The sequence below is a fragment of the Myotis daubentonii genome, chromosome 18 (genome assembly GCF_963259705.1).
Source record: "Myotis daubentonii chromosome 18, mMyoDau2.1, whole genome shotgun sequence".
Lineage (NCBI taxonomy): Eukaryota > Metazoa > Chordata > Mammalia > Chiroptera > Vespertilionidae > Myotis > Myotis daubentonii.
The window spans coordinates 43,469,918-43,482,162 of record NC_081857.1 but is presented as its reverse complement, the minus strand read 5'-3'; the positions used below and the strand labels follow the sequence as shown (position 1 = coordinate 43,482,162).

Here is a 12,245-nt window from a genome sequence, read left to right as displayed (position 1 = left end):
CCACCCGTGGCCTTTCCCCATAAAAGTCACATTTTCCAATTTTCAAACAGACTCCTATCGGCGCAGGCTAGTGAGCGGCCCGCCAGGTACTTACACAGAGGCCCAGCTGCCGGCAGCCGAGGAGAGAAAGCAAAACTGTTATCGGCTGTGAGTCGACTGAGAATCAAGAAGCTCACGTCTCTATCGATACACAATTTAAACTCGAAGAGTCAGAAAAAGACACTTCCAACTAAAGTGTGTTCCCGAGACAAAACTCAGACACGTGACTAGGAAAGCCACGGCTCTCCAGGCGCCAGGACCGTGGGCACACGCCCCGGTTATCGGGGGCCGAAGGTCCCCCCGGCTGCAGCTCTCCTGGCTGCGAACGGACAGAAGTCCTTGAAGTGCACGTGCCCTTCTCCTTCCGTGCTCGGGGTTCAAGCGCGTGGTGCCCCGTGGTCGCCTGCAGGGAAGGCTGTGTTCACTGTGTCTCCTAGAAGACGGAAGCCGCTGGGCAGAAAGTGGGGATTTGTTTTTAATCATGAAAAGCCCACGTGGATGCTCTGTGACGGGAGCCCGTGGTGTTTGGATCAAACCCACAGAACGGAACCCGGACCTTCCCTGACGCGTGTCTCTGCTTTGGTGATGCTGGAGCCACAGCCTGAGCTCTTCCCAGGAAGAAGGCGAACGGGGCAGCCCCGGCGCCCTTACCTCGCAGCTGCTGAGGTCGAGGGAGACGGCCTTCAGGCTGCGGTTGCTGGTCAGGCTGAGCAGCAGCGCCCTGCGGAGGAACAGGCCAGGCCACACGTCACTGGGCAGGTCGGGGGCCCCCGAACGGAGCCCAGATGCAGCCTGAATGGAGCCCGAAGGACGCTGGGGCCCGGGCCAGCACAAGCACCACCTCCCTGTTGACAATGACACTGCTGCCCCGGCCGGCGGCTCGGTTGGTTGGAGGGTCGCCCTACACTCCCAAAGGTGGTGGGTTCGATTCCCTGGGCACACACCCAGGTTGCAGGTTCAATCCCTGGTCGGGGCATGTAAGGGAGGCAACAGATCGATGTTCGTTCTCTCAATCAATCTCTCTCTCTCTCTCTCTCTCTCTCTCTCTCTCTTCCACTCAATGTGCCCAGCCGGTGTGGCTCAGTGGTTGAGCGTTGACCTATGAATGAGGAGGTCCCGGGTTCGATTACCCGTTGGGGCACATGCCCTGGTTGCAGGCTCCACCCCCAGTAGGGGGTGTGCAGGAGGCAGCCCATCCATGATCCTCTCTCATCATTGATGTTTCTCTCCCTCTCCCTCTCCCTTCCTCTCTGAAATCAAGATGTATTTTTTAAAAAGGAATCGTTTCCTTCTGTGCCCCGAAGTGAAAAGACGCCCGTCGGGCTCGTGGGCCTTGGGGATCTGCGTCTGCCCCTCCCCACACGCTGACACACACCAGGGGGACTGGAAAAGCTGCGGAGAAAACGTGCAAACCACTCACTTCAAGGGCTCGGGCGCCAGCTTGGTTCCCGAGAGGTTGATGTGTGTCAGCGCCAGGGAACTGCTGAAAAACTGCCTGAAGGAGGGCGGCACCTCCTTCCCTTTCCTGAAAGACAGACACGGGTCACCTGGGTCACCCCTGCAAGTCAGCACCCAACGCCCAAAAGGCCAAACACGTGTTCACAGACAGACTCTGAAATGACCCACAAATCAGCGATCTTTTCAGTAGAAATTTAAAGATAAAATAAAGAAGAAGAAAAAAATGACCAGGCCAGTGTGGCTCAGTGGTTGAATTGATCTGTGAACCACAAGGTCAGAGTTCGATTCCCTGTCAGGGCACAGGCCCAGGTTGCAGGCTGAATCCCCATTGTGGGGCGTGCAGGAGGCGGCCGATCCAAGATCCTCTCTCACCACTGATATTTCTCTCTCTCTCCCTCTCCCTTCCTTTCTGAAATCAATAAAGAAACTATTTTTTAAAAAGAAACAAAATGTCCGTAAGCTAATTCCGTTAAAGGAAGGTCGTCTGAGAAGCTGAGCCGTGGGAAGCCCTCCCTGGGCCACAGCGCCTGCCACAGGTGAGACGCCCGCCCCTCCTCGCTCAGTTCACGGCGGCCGGCCTCACGGACAAGAGCATCCCACTCGGGAGAGACCGGACACCTGGCCCCTCCAGGCCTGGTGCTCTGAGAACAGTGACCTCAGGCTCCTTCCTTCCCGAGAAACATCGCCCGTTACCACGCCGTGGCCACAACACAACACGCTTCCCTGAAAGAGCGCGCCCGCAGCACGCGGCCCTACCGGTGAGAGAAGACGGTGCGGGAGAGGTTGAGCACGGCCAGGTGCTGCAGGCAGCCTCGGAGCAGAGCCGCGCAGACCTGCGGGGCGAGGGCAGGGTGTCTCGGGGGCCGGGGCCGAGGGGCGCATCCGTGAGAAAGCCCTCAAACCTCCCCCCGCAACGAAAGCCATTACCATGTCCAGGGCGCACTCGGTGCTGGATAAATCCAGGTGAGTAAGGGCGTTGGGCTGGGCCAGAAAACTGTACATGGGCTTGAAATCAAAAACAAGCAGCAAACACGTTAGGATCTAGAAACACACACACACTCTCTGCAAGTTAATATTCAACATCAATTTGCCCAAATCTCCCAGAATCCTCCTCCAGTTTTCCCAAGAGAATTAGCAGAATTTCATATGTCATTATATTGGCTTCCTTGGGAGAAAAATAAATAAGTAAAAATCCAAAGAGTTAAAATTATGCGTCAGCAAAAACAAGGCCGGTGGAAACTCGGCTGCAGCTCCCGCTGCCGCACGTGCCCAGCTGCCCGGTTGGCTCCGTGTCATCATTCCGGAGCGGACGACCTTCCGCGGGAGACACAGCCGCCTGGTGGCCGTCGCGGTGAACAGGGAGCGGGTCAGGACCGCGAATGTGACCCTGAACCACAGGTCTCGGGCTCCCCTCTCTGTCCAACGCAACGGCCTTCCCATCCCTGGTGACCGCCCCACCCAACGAGAGCCCTCGACAGTCCTGCTCACATTCTCATTCTGAAGCTCCTGTGCAGCTCAGACACGCCGGGTCTCGGGGGGGGGGGGGGGGGGGGGGCGCAAGGCGGAACGCCTCCCCTCACCCCGGCGCGACTTTAATTAAGGGAGGCTCTGGAACTTCCTATAAACACTTCCCGAGCTCCGGATGAAACGAGGCGGGGGCGCACCGCTCAAGGAGACGGGGCCCACGGGCTAGAAAGCCCATCAGACACTCCCCAGGCTCACGGGGCGCAGCGCTGGCCACGGCGGGCACCCACCGAGAGGTCGTCTCCGCGAAGGGCGTTCCCTGAGAGGTCCAGGTGCGTGAGGGTGGTGGCGGTCAGCGGGTTGGCACTGAGTGACTGAGAAAGGCAGTTCACCCCTGAAACAGCGAGAAGATTCGGCTCAATGTCCAGGAAACAAAATGAGACCTAGGCCCAGCCAATGTGGCTCAGTGGTTGAGCACTGACCTATGAACCAGGAGGTCAGGGTTCGAGTCCCAGTCAGGGCACAGGCCCGGGTTGGAGGCTCCATCCCCAGCGGGGGGTGTGCAGGAGGCAGCCGATCAGTGACCCTCTCTCATCACTGACGTCTCTCTCTCCGCCCCCTTCCTCTCTGAAATCAAAGACAAGGAAACCAAGAGGGGCCCCAGAGGGCAGAGGGCCAGTGACGGGAGAGCCGTTGGGAGGCAGGCCTGCGAGCCGGGCAGGGGCGGGGGCAGGGGCTTAACCTACCCTCCTTATCACGGCTCAGGGTCTGGGCGGGGTCACCACCAATGTGGAGCCCAGAACATTCTGCTCACTCGCTGGGGTCAGTAGAGGTCAGAGAATCGTAATCATTCTTCAGATCACAGGACATGGGCTATTACGAAGCGTTCTGTGTTTTTACTAAAACTCCAAGGTTCTCACTGTGTAATTTGGAAATATGGCTATTTCTAAATCGAGTATACTTTTCAAAATACATATATTTGATCGGCTGCCTTCTGCACACCCCACACTGGGGATCGGGCCCAGGGACTGCGGATGGAGCCGGCAACCCAGGCCTGAGCCCTGACCAGGAATCGAACCGTGACCTCGTGGTTCATAGGTCAACACTCAACCACTGAGCCACGCCTGCTGGCTAAATGGAATATACTTTTACAGATTATGTTGTTTCTAATTTTGCACTAAATTCTTGGCTATCCCAGGCTGCCCCTGAAGAGAAACGAAAGCGGGCTTTATCCTTTGCCTCGGCCAGGACAAGGGCAGGGCCAGGCCCACCGGAGCCCGGAGACGCTCGCTCCGTTCGCTCGGAGAGAAGAGCTGAGAGTTACAAGCAAGCGACTCCGGGGTGTGTCGGAAAAGTCCCGCAGCCACTGCTCAGCGCGAGTCCGCCCTTGGGCGCGCAGAGGAGACCGGGCAGAGGCACACTTCACTGAGGTTCGGGGAGGAACGTCGCAGCCATCCGCCCCGCGCTCATGAAGTGCGCACGAAATGTTTATACAAGCTGGGGTCGGGTCATGTAACAGCCCATCCGGTGCCCAGACAGTCCCAGAAGCTCAAGTCCAGGAGGAGGTCAGAGCTTCTTGAGGGTTCACTGCGACAGACCCTCAGATCCTGAAGGACAGCACCCCCCTCCCCCCGGACAGCGTGGGCTCCGGGACCCCAGCCACTTGTCCGCCTCCCGCAGCCGGGCCAGCGAGAGGCAGTGAGAGCAGTACGAGCAGCGATGCCAGACGAGAGGCTGGCCCTGAGAGGCACGGATCTGACTAGTCTGTCAGATCAGGAACCTGCAAAGGCCGAGGAGAGCTTGCTGTCTGGAGGCAGCACCTGTGATGTTATAACGGGTGGGGAACGTCCAGCCCGGGCCGTAGAAGTCGCGAGAAATCACTTGGCCTGGCTCTGCCCAGGGGTGAGTTAATTAAATAATCGGACCAAACAGAGCAGGTAATTTTTAAGTTGATCATTTTGTATGGCCCACGAATGTTATAAATATCCAAATGGGCCTGGCTGGCTTGGCTCCGAGGTTGAGTGTCAACCTATGAACCAGGAGGTCACGGTTCGATTCCCAGTCGGAGCACATGCCCAGGTTGCGGGCTCGATCCCCAGTGTGGGGAGTGTAGGAGGCAGCCGATCAGTGATTCTCTCTCATCACTGATGTTTCTATTTCTCTCTCCCTCTCCCTTCCTCTCTGAAATCAATAAAAATAAAATTAAAATAAAAATATAAATGTCCACATGGCCCCTGGCAGACAGAAGGTTCCCACGCCTGTGAATGGCCAGCTTCCTGCAGCCGCCCTGTGCTGGGACTGTTCATATACGTTCCGTAACGGAACAACTGAGTCCAAAACATACAGAGAACGCCAGACTCTCATCAAGAAAACCATGCAGAACCATGTCCTCAGTGAGGCCTGACAACCTTAACAAATAAATTCCAAAAAGGAACAGGTCGGATTGGTCTCCACAGCACAACGCCCCCTTGGCAGGCGCCGGCGCTTGGCAGGCGGCCAACATCTGCCCGACTCCGGGAGCCCCGCGCCCAGTGTCATGCCGCTGACAGGACAAGGCTCCCCGCCCTCTCCCAAGGCCCCTCCACGGGAGGCCAGGCCCCTGGGCACAGGAGCAGCAGGAAATCCTAACACAGGATGGAAGGAGCCAGGCCCGCTCCCAGCCCCACTGAGCGCAGAGCGCCGCGCCGCTCTGGATACGGCGCCCGGTGGGCCCGGCACTCCGGTGCGTTAGCGCTGGAGGCTGTGCAGCTGGAGCGAGGGTGGCAGATGGCCCGCGCCCAGGCCTGGCAGCCAGCAGGACAGGCCCCAGGAGCCTGTGAACCGTCCTCCCGCCAACTTCAAAGGGGCAGCGTGGGGAGGTGAAGCAACAATCTTTCTTGAATTAGGGGCTGTGCCTATCCATCTTTCCCAGAACTGAAATACAAATGCCGGGCAAATTGCACAAAAAGCTTACAAGGATCGCTTCGCCCGAGTTATTCTGAAGCTGCAAGAACAAGGAACGCTTTTAAAAACTGTTTTGTCCGGCCGGCGTGACTCAGTGGTTGATCGTCTACCTATGAACCAGGAGGTCACGGTTCGATTCCTGCTCAGGGCACAGGCCCGGGTTGTGGGCTCGATCCCGAGAAGGGGGCGTGCAGGAGGCAGCTGCTGGATGATTCTCTCTCATTGCTGATGTTTCTACCCCTCTCTCCCTCTCCCTTTCTCTCTGAAATCAATAAAAAACTATCTTTAAAAATACGTAAGCAGGGAGGTGGCTGCTGATACGGCAGCCGTGCTGAGCGCTGGAGAAGTGGTCCGAGTCGCTCAGGAAACAAAGGGGAGTAGGAAAAGTGCACACGCACATCAGCATCTGGTCCCCTGCATTGCGAAAAGGCGATGTGTGCCATAAACACTGCCTCTGCAATCAGTCAGCGCGTGCACGTCTCGGGGGACACCCTGTACTTCACTTTATTTTATTAGTCTTTTAATCCTCACCCGAGGATAGGTTTTCATTGATTTTTAGAGAGCGAGGAAGGACGGGGAGAGAGATAGACAGAGAAAGAGAGAGAGAGAGAGAGAGAGAGAGAGAGAGAGAGAGAGAGAGAAAGAAACGTGGATTGGTTGCCTCCCATTATGTGCCCCAACCAGGAACTGGACCCAAAACCCAGGTATATGTGCCCTGACTGGGAACTGAACCTGCAACCTGTGGTGTACGGGACGCGCTCCAACCGAGCCCCCGGCCAGGCGGTAACACGCATATTTAAATGAAGACACAGGACTGAGTGACGATTCTAACTATTTAAGGTAGAGAACATCACAGACATAAAGTTAATAAGATATACAGTACCTTTAGGTGACAATGAGGTTTTAGATAAATTTAAATGTTTTAATCCCTTTGGGAGTTTGGCAAATTGAACACTTAAAGAGGACACACCTGAGAAAGGAAAGAAGAAAAGGGGATTATGAGAATTTTCATGTTTGTGCAAATCTGCTTCTGAGTTCTTCAATAAATCCTTAGCAACGCTCCCCTCGATGGAGATTTCTATAAGTATTTTCCGCTCCGTTGGATGTCCTGTGGGTTCCCAGCCACCCGCTCAGGGGCGGCCAACAGTAAGCAGTCCCACCAAGGGGTGTGAGGGCCAGGAGCCGACGAGAGCAAAAGCAGCCCTTAGAACGTAACACAGCCCGGCCGGCGCAGCTCAGGGGTTGAGCATCGACCTATAAACCAAGAGGCATGGGTTTGATTCCTGGTCAGGTACATGCCGGGTCCCGGGCTCGATCCCCAGTGTGGGGCGTGCAGGAGGCAGCTGAACAATGATTCTCTCTCCTCACTGATGTTCCTATTGCTCTCTCCCTCTCCCTTCCTCTCTGAAATCAACAAAAATATACTTTAAAAAAAGAAAAAAAGACCGTAATCACAGCTCAGCCGGCCTGCTCCCCACTCCCCAGGCCTGGCTGCAGTGACCGCCCCACCCGCTCACGGCCGGCAGCGCTGGTCCCAGACTCCAGGTACCTCGGTCCTCCAGCGCGTTGCCAGCGAGGTTGATGGTGTGCAGTCCTGAGCCGGGGTTATGTGCGAGCGCACTGGCCAGTTTCTGTGCAAAATCTCTGCAGACAAACACAACAGTGAGAGGAAGGACCACGAGGTGCAGAACGGCTCACACCCTCACAGCTGGAACAGCTGGAACAGCTGGAGGCAAAGCGACAGAGATGCTTTCTTCCCAGTGGAACTGGGTGTCGCATATTTCTTAGCGCCCAATCCATTCCCCACATGAGGGTACGAATCCTCATCAGAGAATCCGCAGTCACACCCAAACATGGTTCATTCTGATGGCCAACGCCTCACTCCGAAGCAGAGAGAAAATCTTGTCATTGCCCCATTAAAGACACATTTCAGGCCTGGCCGGTGTGGGTCAGTGGTTGAGCATCAACCTAGGGACCAGGAGATCACAGTTTGATTCCCGGTCAAGGCACATGGCCGGGTTGTGGGCTCGATCCCGAGTGTGGGGCGTGCTGGGTCAATGATTCTCTCATCATTGATGTTTCTGTCTCTCCTTCTTCCTTCCTTTCTGAAATCAATACAAGTATTTTCTCTATATATAAAAGGCTAACACGCAGTGTCCCCTCGGGAGTTTGATCGCTCACTATGACGTGCGCTGACCACCAGGGGCAGCGAGGAATGAAGGAAGGCCCCGCCGGCAGCCGGAAGGCCCCGATCAGCCCTGATCGCTGGCCGGGCCTAGGGACCCTGCCATGCACCAATTTCGTGCAACCAGGCCTCTGGTATACATGTAAAAAATGGACACATTCAGGACGCTGTTGATAGTATGCGTCGGCCCCTCCATAACGTGGAGCAGCACCCACAAATGCAGACCCAGCTGCTCTAATTGTGGAGTTTAAAAGCTGCAATTGCCAGCACCATATTTTAATGAAAATTAAAATCGCTATTTTAGATGTGTTTCACTTAAAATAACGCACTGAGGGCTGTGGTTATGAAACTGCCACCCCTCCCCACTAAGCAGCGGAGCCCTTGTTCTAGCAGATTCCCGCTCCCACACGCCCCACACAGGCTTGGGTCTGGATGTCGGAACCACGAGGTGCAGGCGAGGTAAGTGTGAATCGGGAAAGGGAGGCCAATGGCCAAACAGATCAAAGCAAAGTGGTCAAATAACCTGCAGTAGGCTGTCACTACAACCACCGTGTGACACGGATCCCTACCGGCACCCGGGACATGAGAGATCCTTCTAAGCACTGTCCATAAACTACCTCATTGACCCTGAGCTGTAATTTTATAAGGAAGGTGCTAATATTAAGTCCGTTTCAAAGACGCAGAGACTGAGGCACAGAGAGCCCAAACTAACTGCCCAAGGCCACAAGGTGTCTGGCTCAAGGGCCCACACACCAGGCACCACCAAACACGCCCCATGACACAACGGCAAGTGAGGTTGTGAAATCCGTGGCCTCGGTGCCGATGTGAGGGATTCTGGGAGCTTTTTTAAGAAGGGAAACAGGATGTTCTCTATGTGAGGAGCCCACCTTTTCGTCTTAACTGTATCTTAACTTTAGAGGCAATGACAAGACGTTCTAAAGCCGGAGTCCCCCGTGCAGGGAAATACTCACGTTCTCAGTCCAGCGTTTTCCAACACCAGCTCCTCCAGCCGCCCGGACCTGCTCACCACCCTCAGGATCTGCTCACAGACATCGGAGGACTGCAACAGAACCGCGCGTTAGCCGCGCCGCACACCCGCCACCACGCCCGTGTCGCTGTCAGCCTGCGCCACACTGTGGTGACGTCACCGTTCGCGCACACGTCGGTTCATTCTGAAAACCTAACTGAGCCCCATCACGAGGAAGGTCCGGGGAGACAGTGGCATAAAGGACAAAGTCCCCACCGCCAAGAGGGTGCCATCAGCAGGGGAGTCGGACAAGAACACAGTTATGGCAGAACAATAAACAGGCCTTTTTGGTCACGGTCTGGGCACACAGAGGTACATTCACCCAGTCTTGGGAAAACAAAAAGGAATTCCCAAAGAAAATGACATGCAAAAGGGAGAATAAAAACTAAAGGGCAGTGATGATGGTGATGATGGTGGTGGTGGTGGTGGTGATGGTGGTGGTGATGGTGGTGATGGTGGTGATGATGGTAGTGGTGGTGGTGATGGTGGTGGTGGTGGTGGTGATGGTGGTGGTGGTGATGGTGGTGATGGTGGTGGTGATGGTGGTGGTGATAGTGATGATGGTGGTGGTGGTGGTGGTGGTGGTGGTGGTGATGGTGGTGATGGTGGTGGTGATGGTGGTGGTGATAGTGATGATGGTGGTGGTGGTGGTGGTGGTGGTGATGGTGATGATGGTGGTGGTGGTGATGGTGATGGTGGTGGTGGTGGTGGTGGTAGTGATGGTGGTGGTGGTGGTGATGGTGGTGGTGGTGGTGATAATAGTGGTGGTGATGGTGGTGATAATGGTGGTGGTGGTGATGGTGGTGATAATGGTGGTGGTAATAATGGTGATGGTGGTGACTGTGGTGGTGATGGTGGTGATGATGGTGATGATGGTGGTGGTAATGATGGTGGTGATGATGGTGATGATGGTGGTGGTAATGATGGTGATGGTGGTGGTGGTGGTGATGGTGATGGTGGTGGTGGTGGTGATGGTGATGATGGTGGTGGTTGCGATGGTGGTGATGGTGGTGGTGGTGGTGGTGGTGGTGATGATGCTGGTGGTGATGGTGATGATGCTGGTGATTATGGTGATGATGGTGATGGTGGTGATGATGGTGACAATGGTGGTGGTGATGGTGATGGTAATAGTGTGACTGTGTTTGAATTTCTAAACGCCTCTCAGTAACCTGCCAAGTAGTTTACTGATATGCACACTCATTCATTCAACACCCATTCATGAAACCCATTTGAATGTGTAGCTATTATGAGCCACACACTCTAATGGCACTGGGTAGCAATGCATAAGGTCTGAGCTCCAACTCGCTCCCAACAACAGGTACACAGGAAGCTGAGGCCCCGAAGGTCAAGTAACATATCTAAGGTCACAGGGCCTTGTACTAAGAGTCAGACTCTGAAAACCGGGTCTGTGTCTCTTTTCTCACACCCACTGCCTCTAAAGGGCCCCATAGTTCACAGCCCATGTTCCTACTGACATCACCTTAGGTCACTCACCCCCAGGCTAATCCACAGACCCAGTGGCCTGTCCACTCGCAGACGTCCAACCTCCACTTTCCTCAGATGTACATCTCAATCCAAACCCTACTATGAAAATCTTTTTTTTTTTTACCCTCACCCAAGGATATTTTTCCATTGACTTTTTAGAGAGAGTCTATCTAAGAGAGAGGGAAAGACAGGGAGAAACATTGATGTGAGAGAAACACATCAATTGGTTTCCTCCTGCACAAGCTCCGACCAGGGCCCGGGCCAGGGAGGAGCCTGCAACCGAGGTACGTGCCCTTGACCAGAATCAAATCCACGACCCTTTGGTCCACAGGCCGGCACTCTATCCACTGAGCCACACCGGCCAGGGCTCTATGGAAATCTTAAACCACAAGTTCCTCTGACTTCTGAGAGTCGGAGGCTGGAATGAAAGAGGCGCCATTAACAGACCTGCGTTATCTCCTGCCTACAGAGCGAGCAGCAGGCAGCCAGCTCTCGGAGGAGCCCCTGCCCCGTGGCTGCCGGGCACCTGGAAGAGACCAGCCTCACAGAGCACCTACCCGCCCCCCTCCCCGTGGAAACAGACAAGCAGTGGCTCCCCGGGCCCTATGAGAACTAACGAGTCCCCTTTGCTTTCATTCCGCTCACACACCCAGGTGCCCCTCAAGTCGTCTGGACCATCCATGCTGCCTCTCACGACCCCCACGTGTAACAGCTCCCTAAGTCCCCAGGAAGGACACTTCGTGGAGGCGACAGGACCGTACGTCTGCTCTCCGTGCAGGCGACGCCCGAGTCGTTGTTGCCAACGGAAGGAGTGGGCACTCAAGGCCACACTCCCTGCGTTTTTCCTGCCTGAATCGTCCAAATCGCCCGAAGCAGCTGAAAACGCAAGGCAGTGCTTGTCTAAAGCAGCTCACAGGCTAGAAAATGTTGCGGCCAAAAGGCAAACTGAGTGGGGGGGTGGGGGGGGGTGAGAGGATTAAGGAAAGACAGACAAGAGAATGAACGCTGGGTCTCGGTGGGACGCTGCTCCCTGATGAGGAGACAGCGCCGGCGCCCACAGCCGTGTCTCTGTTTTATAGCAGATGCCACCAGGCAAAGTAGGGGCGTGATCACATTGTTCACAGCATTCTCGTGAGTCTCAACCTCACTCCACTACATGCACCTGAACTCCAGCACAAGGCACGTGGGGGCTACGTGTTTGGACCATAGGTTCAAGCTTAATTGTGCTGGGGGGGGCCCTGCCCTCCAGCTGGCACGTGCACGTGGCAATGAGAGGACCCCGTCCTTTCATTAGTCCGAGGTTTGAACCTGGCCAAAACACTGTAGCCACGCCCCATAAGAAAATGTTACACAGAACACTTTTGGGGGAAAAGCTCCCCAAGAAATACACATGTAGGCAGCGCGCCAGCTCGGCAGGAAAACAAATCCACTTTTCTGACCATCGGCAGGTGTTTGAAACCCAGCCTCCCCGCACGCCAGGCGCCTTGTCCCCCGCTCACCAGCCTGAGGTCCTTGGAGGACAGCTTGGAGAACCACTGGTTGTACTCCAGGGCAGCGATGATGGGGATCAGGTCCCTGGAAGCAGAAATAACGAAGCCCTCGCTCTTACAACAGCCAAGATCCACGCCGTCGGCGCCCCGCGGG

General features: G+C 55.4%; 1 protein-coding gene across 5 annotated transcripts in view; it reads right to left on the bottom strand.

The window, feature by feature from the left end:
• CARMIL1 (capping protein regulator and myosin 1 linker 1) overlaps positions 1–12,245 on the bottom strand; it is a 79,777-nt gene that overhangs the window by 30,126 nt on the left and 37,406 nt on the right. For 4 of the 5 annotated variants that reach the window (XM_059674230.1, XM_059674234.1, XM_059674235.1 and 1 more), the window contains 9 exons: positions 12,101–12,176; positions 9,061–9,149; positions 7,454–7,548; positions 6,788–6,874; positions 3,252–3,355; positions 2,425–2,502; positions 2,254–2,330; positions 1,460–1,564; positions 691–760 (listed from right to left, as the gene is read on the bottom strand). In XM_059674230.1, the coding sequence (XP_059530213.1) occupies positions 691–760; positions 1,460–1,564; positions 2,254–2,330; positions 2,425–2,502; positions 3,252–3,355; positions 6,788–6,874; positions 7,454–7,548; positions 9,061–9,149; positions 12,101–12,176 (781 nt within the window). The remainder of the gene's footprint in view (positions 1–690; positions 761–1,459; positions 1,565–2,253; positions 2,331–2,424; positions 2,503–3,251; positions 3,356–6,787; positions 6,875–7,453; positions 7,549–9,060; positions 9,150–12,100; positions 12,177–12,245) is intronic. The other variant, XM_059674231.1, reaches the window with a different exon arrangement.